Below are 14,015 nucleotides of genomic sequence, written 5' to 3'. Positions count from 1 at the left end.
GAGGAAAAAAAAGAGTATCTATCAATACTTACCAAACCACGAGGAAAAGAAGTGTGATGTGCATACCACAAGTAAAATGAATGTATCACAGCTACAACTCCTTATTTTCCATCACATTTAAAAGTCAGCTACTAGAAAAGAGCTCTAAGCAATGATCTTTAAGACAGTGAACTAACATCAGAGAGATCAATGCAGACTAGGTACTTGCAGAAAGAGTCTCTAGGAACGAGATGAACTCCATCATCGGAAGGACTATGGGTAAAATGGGAAACATTTAAAAATTTTTTTAATGGCCAGGATTTCACTGCTGCGTCAAAGTGGTTGATAAATGAATATTTTTATTTGAGGTTATGTTTCCATTGTATATTATGTAACTTAGGCACCAGTGGGTTCTAATGGTTAAAATTTACCATCTCCATATCGCTGTTTTTCAAATAATTTCTCTACAGGCACATATGCATAATATATATATATTAAAAAAAATTTTAAGGACTCTCTACTGAAAAAAAAAAGTCAGAAAGCTTTTTAAGAAAACAGAGCAACAAGTCTCTAATACGAGGACATAGGAATTTACCTGCACGATGTTGTTAATTCAAATGCTTTTCTACTCTTCACCTCAAGATGCACCATGTACATTTAATTTTTCTTTAAGTCAACAGACTTAGGATTTTATTGTGCTATGTAATAAGCACTTCGCCAGTAATTTCTTCTCTTTGGAACTGTGACTATGCACTTCACTTCTCAGGGATTAATGAAACATAGTGATGCATGACATGAATGGCTTTATACAGACTGCAGAAAGAGAAGCCAATCACCTTTACCTGAAGTGGGAGACTTGCAACGCTCTAGCTCCAGGGAAACTGGACTGTCACTGAGTTCAGTCAGGCCTGAAAAAACGGAGTTAAAAAGTTAAGTTACAATCTAACAGGGCATGCTTCAACTTTCTTGGTTGATGATATTCTGCACTTTAAAGTCAATTTGGAGAACGGAACGGTGTGAAATGCGAGGGAAATAGCTATTTCGGATAACTGCAGTTATCAGGCTGTCACTACAGAAATTTAGGTCTGGCTTAAAAAAAAAAAAAAAAAAAAAAAAAAAAAAAAAAAAAAAAAAAATCACACCTCTTGTTAACTCAGATTTGTTTTCTGAGTGCCTCAGGGTGACTGTACCTAACGAGAAAAAACAAGTAAATATACTTTAAAATTTTTATGTCTGTGATATGAACCAAACTCATCTGTTCCTGTCAAACTGATGTGGAAACAACTCTGTGCTTTCAACTGCTGCAAAATGCAGGGAGAAAGGGGGAGAAGATAAAAAAGGAAAAAAAAAAAAAGACAGTACTGGTTAAAGAATAAAGTGAATACAAAAATATCACCACTACTATGCAGTATTAGGAACTTTTCTATGAATTCACACAAGATAGCTCATTTTAAGTCACTCAGAGGAATGATAATGCTGTCTGAATATAACACAATTTTTGGACAAGATACTTTTCTATATTGATTATAAATTTTTCAGGAACTCATTTGTAACAATCTACCGCAGAAGACAGCCGTGAGCAATCTTAGTTTATACTTTTTAAGCTTGTTTCTGTGATCAAACTAAGATCTATCCTTGGCACAGGTTGCATGTACAAGTTAAAACATGCCTTTTTGGCACGCTAGGGACAGAAAGTCCGAGCTCATGCCATCCTTTACTCAGCAACACGTATTCAACTTCACTGTTGAGTGGGTGAAGTGGGCATGGCCATACCTATCCAAACGTCCCCTCTGTATGTATCCCATGGTGCCCTATGGCCTGTATCAAGTGGTTCACACTTGTTATCTGAAGCTCTGACACTTCATGCCATAGGCTACCTGGGACTGGCAGACAGCCTAGCCCCAGACATCCATCTGCTAGCAACGTGGACACACAGCACGCCGGTCCTCAAGCCTAGTGAACATTAGCCCACATTCAGAAGTGCGTTACCGTTGTATGGATACCGCGTTTACACACTCTGCATATGTTGTATCCAAACATCCTATCACAACCTTTCAGTATGCTTTAATCTGCTAGCATGCCTCCTCTTCTGGACCCTCGGGCTCAGAGATCCTCATCTCTAAAGACGCTTTTTTTTTAAAAAAAAAAAATTTGCTACCATCTGGTCACCGGTGCTGTTCTCTTTGTATTAAAAACAGTGGGATCTTAGTGTAGATTATAATTTTAATTTTCATTGCACTGTAATTTTGAACTGCTCTGAGAAATGGGGAGAATCAAGAGCCCCAACAAGCAGAATAAAAAGCTCCTACCACTAATGAAGTTCCATGAGTGCTAGAACAACTTTGGGAGTGCTTTAGAAAAACATCAGTATTGATTTGACCTGGAATAAACATATTTGTCAATTTTTAAGTGTTACCTTTGAATCCATTAAACCTTGTCTTTTGTTCCCCCTTAAGAAAGGGAGCTCAAGCTTTTATTTGTACTACTACTACTACTACTACTACTTATTTTCTACTGTCATTTCCTTTTTAAGTAAACCAAACTAAATCTTTTCAATAATTTATCATGTATTTCCATGCAACTCAGCTTTCCTTGAATGTTTGAGATACTACAACAGCTACTGAAGTTAAACTACAAAAAATATTTCACTTCTCACTTTGAAGTTCTGTAGGCCCAATCTGTGCCACATAACATTTTAGCTATTTTTAGCCAAAAAGCCCCATGTCAGCAAATTTTGAGTCCAGGTAGAGCAAGAAGAACATAGCAGTGAAACAAAAGGAAAATAACTGAGAGTGGCAACATAAACAACCACCTGTGAGAAGATGCACCCATTGACATTATAAAGAAATCGGCTTTGATTTGAACAAATTACAAATGTGAAAACAGTGCAAGACGTAAATATATCACATAAGGCATTAAAGCATTTTTAAAGGCATGGATACCTCTCAAAGTTTACTTTGATTCCCGTTTCCTCTTTATTAAAGATTCAAAAAAATACACTGTCTAGCATGGAGTAAAAAAATGTTATGAACGTATAATTTAAAATAATTTTTGAAATTTAAAATTTCTATATGAATGATTCAGACTGATCATTTACTTAAAAGCACCCATTGCATTTTTGCATAAAATAAATTAATTATAAATAATCATAAATATTCACAAGCCAGTAAGTAAGCCCAGTGTTATCTCATTCCATCATCTTCATACTGAATTACCATACTATGTTTTCTTTATGTTTAAATATGATGCGTTCTTTGGAAATGGCAATTCAGAATATAGCTGTTGACTTAAAACTCAACCTATATTAGCTTCTGCTGTGTTGTCAGGTGTGACTTAAAGTGTCAGTTACTGATATATAATGACTCATAACACACAGTTTTCTGCATCCTCCTGTCAGACCAAGGTTACTTTTGCTCACATCCTCTCAAGGGACTGACATGAAGGAGGTACAAGGACTTCTCACTGAAAAGTCTTCATTCTGAAAATGATTTTCCAATGGATCAACACACTTCGAACTTGCTGACTTTTTGGATGCTTCATAAAGATTATTTATTTTCTTGTTTTACCAACAGATGGCATGAATTTCTAGTAGGAGATGCAAATTGGTTTTGCAAGTTAGTATTTTTATATTTTGCTGCAAACACTATTTCTCTAGATGCAGAAAATGCACTTGTTTTAATATGTGAATATATGTCAACAACACAGTTCTGCACTACTGCACAGAGAGGTTTTATTTTATTTGCCTTGGAACATATTCTTGCTACAAAGGAAGGTGGCTGCCAGCAGATGTTACAACAAATGAAACAGGTCATCAACACCAGAAAGCTAGCTCCAGCTCTGCACTTACCCTCATCTTAGCCTTTTATTTTCCACAGATTACTTCCCCTGATAGGACAATTATGTCTCAGTCTTTACCATTATGTATGCCCAGAACTGATCAAATTCTCCTAATTTCTTCCCTTCTTGTTTCTCTCTTCCCACTTTTACCTCCCAAACCACAGAACGTGCTTTCTTAATGCTCTAAGTCCACTCTAGACACTTTTGAGTCTAGCTTACACATGTTACTCTTGCCAAGCTCTCTATAGATTTATTGGCTAAGATGCAAAACAATTATTCCACTGCTGTGCTTTGTATACTGGATGCCCTTGACATTGTTCATTCTATCCTTCCTTTGGAAAACCTCTCCTCCAACATATCGCTTCTTTTCCTTGTTTGATTCCCCCCCCCCCTTCCCTCTTCAGTTTCAAGGACTGAAACACCAAGACTTCCTTTATCTCTCTGTCCCAGTATTTAAGGAGATTCTCTCCTATAAACAGGGCAATAAATATAAATTTTTACCCTAATAATTCATAAATACACACGTCTAACTTGGATTCCTTCCATCCAAGTAGTAGTAATCCTGTCTTTCTAAAATTTACTCACAAGTGTCCAGACATGAACTTAACATGTCAAAATGAACTCTGATTTTTTGTGCTGAAGTCTTCTCTTCACTACTTCAACACAGCTATCAGCCCTGCTGCCTTCCCTGATACTCTAATCTATAATACTTGTTTCATCCTTGGAACATCACACTTTAACTCTCAGATTCAGGCTGGATACTAAACTAGACTGTTTCTTCCTGCAAATCATCCCCAAAATGACTGACAAATGTCTAAGTATCTTGCTCATTGATAATCTCTTCTTTGGCTTCAGTGCCTGCAAGTCTTATTCTCTCAAACTGATCCTCATGAAATTATCTTCCTTTTTAATTTCTTAATTGAATCAACTCCTGATATGACTTCCCATTAACTTCCATTTTCATTTATATAGCCCTCAAAACTCTAGAGCCAATGCTTATCATGGCTGCTCCTGCTTTTGCCTTAATAACATCAACTTCAACTGCACAATTTCCCAAAATAATTTTTTTTTGCCCCCCCCATCATCATCCGAAAAACTTGTAAGCAAAATCCTAAATCCATTCTCAATACCTCTCACTCATATCTCAGATAAGACATATAACAAAGCATAACTTGAGAATGACTTAGCAAGATATTTTCAAGTCTCTGACACATTCTTGCCCTGTTCTTTATCTTATTGCCTGGTCCATCTTTCAGATCATAGAGTACATACTCCTGTATAAGTATTGAATGAAAAAGCCACAACCAAATAATTTTTGAGGAAAGAAATTAAGCTGTTAATGATCTTGCCTAGGAGTCTGACTCATATTTTTTCAGTTATGACGTATATAGGAAGATTTTGTGGACTTTCCCAATTTTGGGGTTGAAGGTGACAACAAGACAATACATTTTCAGTCATGAAAAACTCTGGTCTGTGTTTGTTATTTTGAAGGAAAATGTTGGTCATTTTTTGTCTTAGAACTTATTAATTTTTTTAGCAGGGGAAAACCCCCAAACCTTTGACTGCTGTTTGTCTGTCAGGTTCACTGTTAGAGATTTGCAATTAGCAAGACCAGACCAACAAACTTCAAGACATTATAAATGAAACTTTTTTATGGACTCCTGGATTTGTAACTGGACTAGTCTTTTAACTAAACAGGACAACCTTTATGAAATACTATGAAATAAAAGCATAGAAATCAGTTGTTGAGTAATCACTCTTCAGAGACAGAATAGAATTTCTTGTGTGAGTGTACAAACGTATTTTAATAGCTACACAACTCTGTATTTATGCAAGATGATAAAACTGCTACCCCTTTTATCTTACCTATATCGAGTATTTAATGTAAAATTGCCTATCCATTTGTTCTGTGAAAACTACTTTTAAAAGAGATGAGTAAGAGGCATCCTGGAGACCTAATTACATATAAGCACTGCAGTTAATTAAGAAACTTACAGCTCATCTGTTGAACAGTCATTTTTGCAAAATTAATTATAGCTTTGTTAATCGCATTCTACAGTGATGAATACTAATATTTAAATTACATATCACTATAATTCTAAATTTAAAGATATTAAAACCATTAATTTTCATAGGTCTCTCTGATGTATGTCTTTTTATACCCACTTTACGTTCCCCATTAAAGATCAGAGGCATGGGATAGTTCCCCAAAGCCAAATATTCAAGTACCAAACCAAGATTAAAATTTTAAATTTCACAGCACCCATTCCAATTGGTACTCTTTTACGCCACATTGTTCTTCTGAAAATATGGAAGGATTAATTAATCATTACAAACAGGCAGTGCCATTGCAAAACAAGAAATGCTTCATGTAAGTAGATGTACACCAAAATGAATATAAAATCAAAGAAAGATACTGTCATCAGGAACAGAACATTGTTAAAAAAGCATTTCTAAGGCCCAGTCTGCCCCATATAAGTGACTGATGTTTTCTCATTGACTCTTTTGGAAGAAGAAAACAGATTTGAAATATCTGTATAATAAAGGTAATTGTCAAAATTAAGCATGGTTGACATCACAAAATATAATAAGTTTGCATGCATGCTGAATGTGTTTAAAAAAAAACACATTACAAAGCACAAACACATGGGTTTAAGTCAGGCATAGTCCATTCATGATAAAGCTATTTGCCTAACCTTTATAGAACTTACTCTGATAGGAAGTACGGATCCGTTTCGTTAAATCTGGATAAAAGTTAGACAGGCCACGCATGCAAAAGTTGTCTTTGGAACATGCCAGTACACCAGCATCAGCAGCAGGCAGAGGAAAGAGAGAAAAAACAGTCTAAAGTGAAAGGAAGTGGTATCATAACCAGCATCTAGAACAGCCAAGGTGAAGAAATTTCAGCAGATGCTTACCTTCCATTTGGGAGATATAACAAGAAAAATAATCAAAAAAGTAAAGGATGTGGGATGGATGGTGAGAAAGCAGCTGAGGCTTTTTTTAGACGCACAGTTTCTATGAGCAATCGTGTATTCCTTCTTAGCGGTCACTTATCCCCGGTGGGCTCCGTTCTAACAGCTCTGCATAACTGGAACGCTGCCTTAAAGGACTGGCCAAGCCCGATACAGAGAAACCCTGTGTGGTACAGTGCTGATGACAGCTATTTCTACATCACCTACCATCCACCTTTTGTACCGAGCTCTGCAGCACGCTGCTTATGGCTAGCTGCTTAAATTACTTTGGGAGCTGCTGTGAGTCTGGCTGAACCAGACAGAGAAGCTGAAGGTAGCTTAAAGCTGCTTGTCTCTTCTCTCCTCAGCTGTGACAAATTTACATTTTTAACACTTGGCACAGATGAGAACTAAGCTTGCCATGATTAAATGCCTAGAAAGTGAGATAAATGGTCTTTCAGGAATGGAAATAGACTTGAAGGCTTACATTTTATCCTCTACATTTTATTTTCTGTTGGGAGTACAAACATATGCCCAGTTTAAAAAATTTTCCATTGACTCTATGGAGAAATAGGATTTGATGATTTAGTGCAGGGCCTGCTGATGAAAATGCTGATGTCATAAACCCACTATAATCTACTGCTTTTCTAACTTTATGGTTAGATTTTAAATTCAACATTTTCAAACAGATTTTTAAATCTAATTCTAAAACTTCACAGCTATGCAAAACACATTTCATAATTGTGTCTGACTCTAGTATGTTACTATGGAATACGCAGAATAAAAAGATTTGAAACATAGAAGATCTGACTTTTTTATCATACAAGTAAATTTTTTAGATAACCAAAAATGTATGGTAAAATTTAGCTGCATTGATAGACTAATATTTCTAACACACAATGCATAATAATAGCTGTGGCTTACAAATGTGATCCTCTTGGCATCAAATATATAATGGGGTACAGATGGATTTAGCATGTTAATGTCAAGAGCATCAATTCACTTACAAAGTGGCTAATTTGAGCTACTTGTGCTACCTACATAACATGTCTCTGAGGTGTTACACTTCTCCAAACACAACTGTCTCTTCAAATACCAATGAATAGCACTTGGCAGAAGATACAATTAAGTTTAAATTGAAGTCTCACCTATTCGTATGAACTCGTTGAAACCAGAAAGAAAAAAGCATACAGACTACGCTTCAAGTGACTGCCAAAGAAACAATTTACTGTTCTGCTCATTATGATTTTTTTTACAGACTCAGCTAAGGGAATTACTTGCTGACCTCCATCCCAAAAGAACGAACTTCATAAAACATTTTGTTTCTGAGAAAGTGTCGGTACCTAAAGCATGGCATGTTTCTTCTGTCAAGTTATAAAACTCCACTGGCCGGCAAATCATCATGCATTTCAAAAGCACTATAAAAAGCCACAGGCAAAAAAAACAAAGAACATATCAGGCTCATAACCACAATAATTTATTTCCTACCTGCAGCAAACTGCTTGCTTTTGCGAGGTGAACGGGGTTGACGCTGGTATGGATCACTTGATCCATATAGGTCAAGGGTTCCCATGCTCAGCAGTACTGTCTTCTGCATAAAGTCCACAACAGCCAAACCATTGCAGTTCCCAAACGCCACTCTGAGAAAATAAACGTTCCTCAAAGGTATTAGGAATATGTAATTAACTGTTGCAAGCAATAATAATTATTTATTATTACAAAGTCTGCACATTTTATTCAGAAACAACTCAAAGCTTACGTTTTGTAATTCTTACAGATTTGTAATCCTGAATTTATAAAATTGTTCCCTGAAACACAGTAATTGACTAACCAGAAAGCAGACTTCCCACTTTAATATAATGTTCTGTGTCAAATGCATTGCAATAATGTCTAAATGTTGCTTTACTGGACAATATAATTCCAGTAATAATGATGTAAATTAAGTCTAAAATCTGGACGTAAATCTGTACTATCTACAGCACTGGCTCAGATTCTATTAGTTGTTACTACACTATGTTTTTTACCCTTCACTTAACACTGACTTTAGTACAGCATCGGTGGAAATACTGTGAGCATACTCTTTTTTTTTTTCCCCTCACTGACTCTTCACTGATCTGCAGCTTAAGCAGCTACGAATATACACCAGGTTAAAGCATGTACAATTACACTTTTATTTGGCAATATTTTGTATTTATGTGGCAAGATCATAAGGTGCACTGAGGAATAAACTCCATGTTTTATGAACAAAGAGTAGTATCTGTTTCAGAAATTACCAAAGCCTGCTATGCTTAACAGAAGAACAAAATAATTTTTAGAGAGTTTTTCTGGGACAAAAAGGAACTCTATCTGCTACATTTGCCAGAAAACCATTATGTGCAAAGTTTTATATGTCTTCGTGTTTCTTGACACAAATTGACTGACAAAGAATAGTCAAAAATTATTTTTCTATTTGCTTTTGGCATTCTTGTATTTTCTTTAAAGCATATATGTTAATAGGCATTGTCAGAGAAAGGGTACTGAAGTAAAAAAGATTATTAGCGTAAAGTGTGACAGCAATTCCTGTGTTCCTAAGTTGCTATGTTCTAGATGGAAAAGTAAAGGAATAAAACTGATGAGTGTCAATCTCATCTGTTATTCCTTCAGGGAACAGAAATTATAACCATCTGCATTTTGAAAATTATTAACTTAAGATTTATTAATTTTGGAAAACATGAGTCACAAGAAGAGCTGGTGATCATTCACTCTGTGGCCAGCAAATTAACAAAACAGATCATTACTTCCTGGTCTGCATTTTTCTAACCTTCTCTAAGTTCACACACAAGCACGGATATAATATTTCTTCTAACTAAAAAGATTACCAAGAAAAATCAGAAACTGCTCATTAATGTTATAACACTGCTGAGGAATGATAAGAAAATCTAGACAGATATTACTATTAACAAGGCGTAAGATAAATTGCTAACGTCCAAGTCTTTATGAAATCAAACCCAAAATAAGCATAATGAATTTCTCAGTTTTGAGTGATGAATAGAATTAGTTGCTTGATGTTCTATTCTGTGGGCATCTTTCACAGAAATGTCATAAAATCCTCATAGGGCATTTCTTCACAATTAATATGTAAATTGGCTAAAACTTTTTATCACATGAGCTGGTAATAAATCTTTAACGACTGCTTTCAGTCCAATAGAACATACTTTAAAACAAAGTTATTATTTGTATTTAACCTTGTTGATCTTCAGTTGTAACTGAAGCATTTTGTAAATTTTTCTTTCCTAGTTTCATACCATAAAGAAGGCTTTGGTGATCCATTTCAACAGAAATAAACAGGTGTTAATACTGCTAATTTGTAACTTGGTACTATTAAAAGTAAACAAAATACATTAAATAAAATTTTGCAATGTCTGAAGTCTTTTATCTTTGCTGGGGATAAAGGTTGTTTGGGTTTTTTTTTATATATCTTACTTTAGTACTGTCCCATGGCTGCAGTAACATCAGAGACCCTAAGTTTCTATTATTTGTAATATACAGTTACAGAAATCAAAGTAACTAAAAGAATACTGGAAGTAGACACTCCAGAACACACCTTCCTATGCCTTCCTCCTAGTTAAACTGATATTATAGGAAAAAAGTATAGGCAAAAGATGACCCAAATAACCCTACAACTAACACGGCAAAAATGACATATCCTCAAGCTTCCTGCTGAAGTGAAACAGTTTGTCTACATTGTGAGGCTAGATAACAGGAAAAAACGAAAGTATTAAATGAAAATTTTGATGAAAAATAGGATTGTACCTTGTCATAAGCCCAAGGAAAAAGTTGAGAGAGACAAGAGAGAGGGAGAGAGAAGAGAGCCTACAGAAAAAATGTAAAGCAATCGGCCTTTCTTGTATAGCTTTTGTAAGAAAGTTAAATTTAGGTTATTGGACTATTTTTTCGATACATGCATTTATTTCCGAAACACTCACGTACTTCATATATGGTGTTTTAAAGGAGGCTGTCCTGTAACTGTTACTGCTTCTAGCAAAGGAAACAATTTAAAGCATTTGATTGAATCAGGTATCCCTAGGAAACCACTGTGAGTATTAGGAAAACTGAAACCTGTTAGTTTACAAGTGAGAGAATGGTGGGACCATCCCTGAAGTCAGATGCTGCTTTGAGGCTTGAGACCTGCAAGTGAGCGAATTAGGCAAAACCCAACAATTTGTACAAGTGACAAACGCATCTAGGTCTGGTAAGACAAAAGAAACTTCGAGAGATCGTGAATAGGAAACTGTCTGGAAATTCAGACCAAAGACTTGACAAAACAGTCCCTAGATGACAACATTTTTGCAGAAATGTAAAGGCTCTGTCTAAAACTTCCAAAGTCTCTGGAGAAAGTCAAGTGACTAACTGAAAATCAGTAGGAGTCAGACACGTAACACCCATTACAGCCTATAGTTTTTACTGGAGTAACACCTTCCAGAGGGAAAACCATTTTAATGTATCTGGGTGATTCTCAGTGAGAGAAAAAATTAAAACTTGGCAAATAAATTTAACCCAAGGGAAAGACAGAGATACGCTCACTTGCATTTCCAAACAGAATTTAGCATTTGAATGTTCCTTATTCAATTTTCAATTTCAGGTCACTGGCTCTCTTGCAAACAGAGATTAGCACAGACATCAAAATGCTTTTCTCAGAAGACTATTTCCAACTAAGATATGATGTCATGATAAATGACATTTAACACTTAATCACGTCACCATTTTCTATGAAATGTATTTCACCTTGGTGATCCCTTCAAAATAACTTTAAAAAAAATTACAGATTTGAAGGGTAATTATATTTGATTTGAAAGGACAGGCGGAATAATGTGAAAAGATTCAGTCTTCGAAATAGAAATAGTAAAAATACTGGCAAGAATAGCAGTTTAACATTTCATATCACAATCTTTATGAGTGTTCAAATAATTTCCCCCCAAGAATCTGGGTTATAGCACCTTCTGATTATTTTTACGCTGCCTTTAATTGTTTGCAGGAAACTTCAAAGTAGTTACAAAATATATGATTTAGTGCAAGAAACAATAAATCAAAGCAACCTTAGTTTTGAGTTACTTACAGTCCATAAGCAGAGTTTACAGCAAGACTGGTAATCTGTTGTGGAGGCTCACCATCCACCCACACCAACTGAATAACAAGATCTGCTTGGTATCCGGGAGGCATTCGCACAGGTCGAGTCTTAACGCTAAGAAGGAGAGGTACAAGATAAGAACAAACAAACAAACAGACTGGTTCGTGAATAACAACTGCTTCTCTTGAGAAAATACTAGTGAAGCACGATGCCTTAGTAAGCCCAGAGCAGTATCAGCACTAGCAGCATCCTGTACATTGAGACTAGGCATTGCAATCAGAACAGGGATGTTTTGGAGGAATTCCAGGTTTTGACTTTCATTTCTGTTGTAGAAACAAATCTAAAAACTTCAACATTTCCTGCAAGAGAAACTCTGGAGAAGATGTAGGTGGGGGTCAATAATAATAATTTTCGATTATTCATTTTGCTTTGATTTTCCTTTTTCAGAATATTTTCTTATGCTATACAACGCACACTTAAAAACTTGTCATGAATAATCAACTTGAAATGAAAACCTAAAATACTTTCCTCTGATACTTTGAAACAGGACGTTTCTGTTTTTTTTGAATTTTCTTGCTCTGAAGTAAAGCACAACATGCAAAGAGCCATGACAAGATGAGAAGATGTACCTTTCTGTAGTGGTCCTCACCACTGCATATTCAAAACTTATTGACAATTCTGTTTCATGGAACCATAGAATGGTTTGGGTTGGAAGGGATCTTAAAGATTGTTTAGTTCCACCCCCCCTGCCATGGTCAGGGACACCTTCCACTAGACCAGGTTGCTCAAAGCCCCATCCAACCTGGCCTGGAACCCTGCCAGGGAGGGGGACCTGTGCCAGTGTATCATCACCCTCACAGTAAAGAATTTCTTCTTTATATCTAATGTAAATCTTCCCTCTTTCAGTTTAAAACTGTTACCCCTCACCCTATCACTGTACTCCCTGATAAAGAGTCCCTCCCCACCTTTCCTGTAGCCCCTTTAAGTACTGGGGGGCCGCTATAAGGTCTCGCTGGAGCCTTCTCTTCTCCAGGCTGAGCACCCTGAACTCTCTCAGCCTGTCCTCCCAGGGGAGGTGCTCCAGCCCCCTGGTCATCTTCGTGACCTCCTCTGGACCTGCTCGAGCAGGGGTCCATGCCCTCCTTATGCTGGAGAGCAAAGGGGGAGAATCCCCTCCCTCACCCTGCTGGCTGGACATGGTTGGCTTTCTGGGCTGCGAGTGCACATTGCTGGCTCATGGTCAGTTTTCCACCCACTAATACCCCATGTCCTTCTCCTTGGGGCTGCTCTCAGTCCAGTCCTCACCCAGCCTGTGTTTGTGCTTGGGATTTCCCTGACCCATGTGCAGACTTTGTTGAACTCGATGAGGTCAGCACGGTCCCACCTCTCCAGCCTGTCCAGGTCCCTCTGGATGGCCCATCCCTTCCCTCCAGCGTGTCAGTTGCACCACACGGCTCGGTGTTGTCAGCAAACTGCTGAGGGTGCCTCGATCCCACTGTCCATGACCCCAACACAGATGTTAAACAGCGCCGGTCCCAACACCAACCCTTGAGGAACACTGCTTGTTACTGCTCTCCACTTGGCCATTGGGCCATTGATTGCAACTCTGTGAGTGTGACCATCCAGACAATTCCTTATCCACCGAGGGGTCCATCCATCAAACCCCTTTCTCTCCAGTTTAGAGACAAGGATGTCATGCGGAACAGTGTCAAAAGCTTTGCAGAAGTCCGGGTAGATGATGTCCATTGCTGTTCCCTTATCCACCAGTGCTCTAACCCTGTTGCAGAAGGCCACCAGATCTGTCAGGCACGATTTGCCCTTAGTGAAGCCATGTTGGCTGTCACCAATCACCTCCTATTCCTCATGTGCCCTAGCATAGGTTCCAGGAGCATTCATTCCATGATCTTGCTGGGCACAGAGGTGAAACTGACTGGCCTGTAGTTCTCTGGATCTTCTTTTATCCTCTTTTTAAAAATGGGGTTATGTCACCCCTTTTCCAGCCCGTGGGAACTTCACCAGACTGCCATGACAGGCCTCCTGGCATTCTTCCTCTTTGTTGGGATGCATCATTCCTGAGCTTGGAGGAGGTGAACCTTAAATATCAACCAGCTTTCTTGGCCCCCCCCCCCCCCCCCCCC

At 37.4% G+C, this 14,015-nt stretch overlaps 1 protein-coding gene across 3 annotated transcripts in view; it reads right to left on the bottom strand.

Moving 5' to 3' along the window:
- The window catches only part of STXBP5L (syntaxin binding protein 5 like), a 223,126-nt gene that overhangs the window by 46,977 nt on the left and 162,134 nt on the right, over positions 1 to 14,015 (bottom strand). Inside the window, exons 17-20 of one of the 3 annotated variants that reach the window (XM_026849275.1) lie at positions 11,866 to 11,991; positions 8,259 to 8,410; positions 6,528 to 6,599; positions 822 to 887 (exon numbers count right to left, since the gene is read on the bottom strand). In XM_026849275.1, coding sequence (XP_026705076.1) covers positions 822 to 887; positions 6,528 to 6,599; positions 8,259 to 8,410; positions 11,866 to 11,991 — 416 coding nt within the window. The remainder of the gene's footprint in view (positions 1 to 821; positions 888 to 6,527; positions 6,600 to 8,258; positions 8,411 to 11,865; positions 11,992 to 14,015) is intronic. The other 2 variants (XM_026849282.1, XM_026849292.1) reach the window with 2 other exon arrangements.

This window comes from Athene cunicularia (assembly GCF_003259725.1).
Source record: "Athene cunicularia isolate RWA chromosome 1 unlocalized genomic scaffold, athCun1 chr1_part1, whole genome shotgun sequence".
NCBI lineage: Eukaryota > Metazoa > Chordata > Aves > Strigiformes > Strigidae > Athene > Athene cunicularia.
The sequence above is the reverse complement of the archived record's forward strand: the minus strand, read 5'-3'. Positions and strand labels throughout refer to the sequence as shown.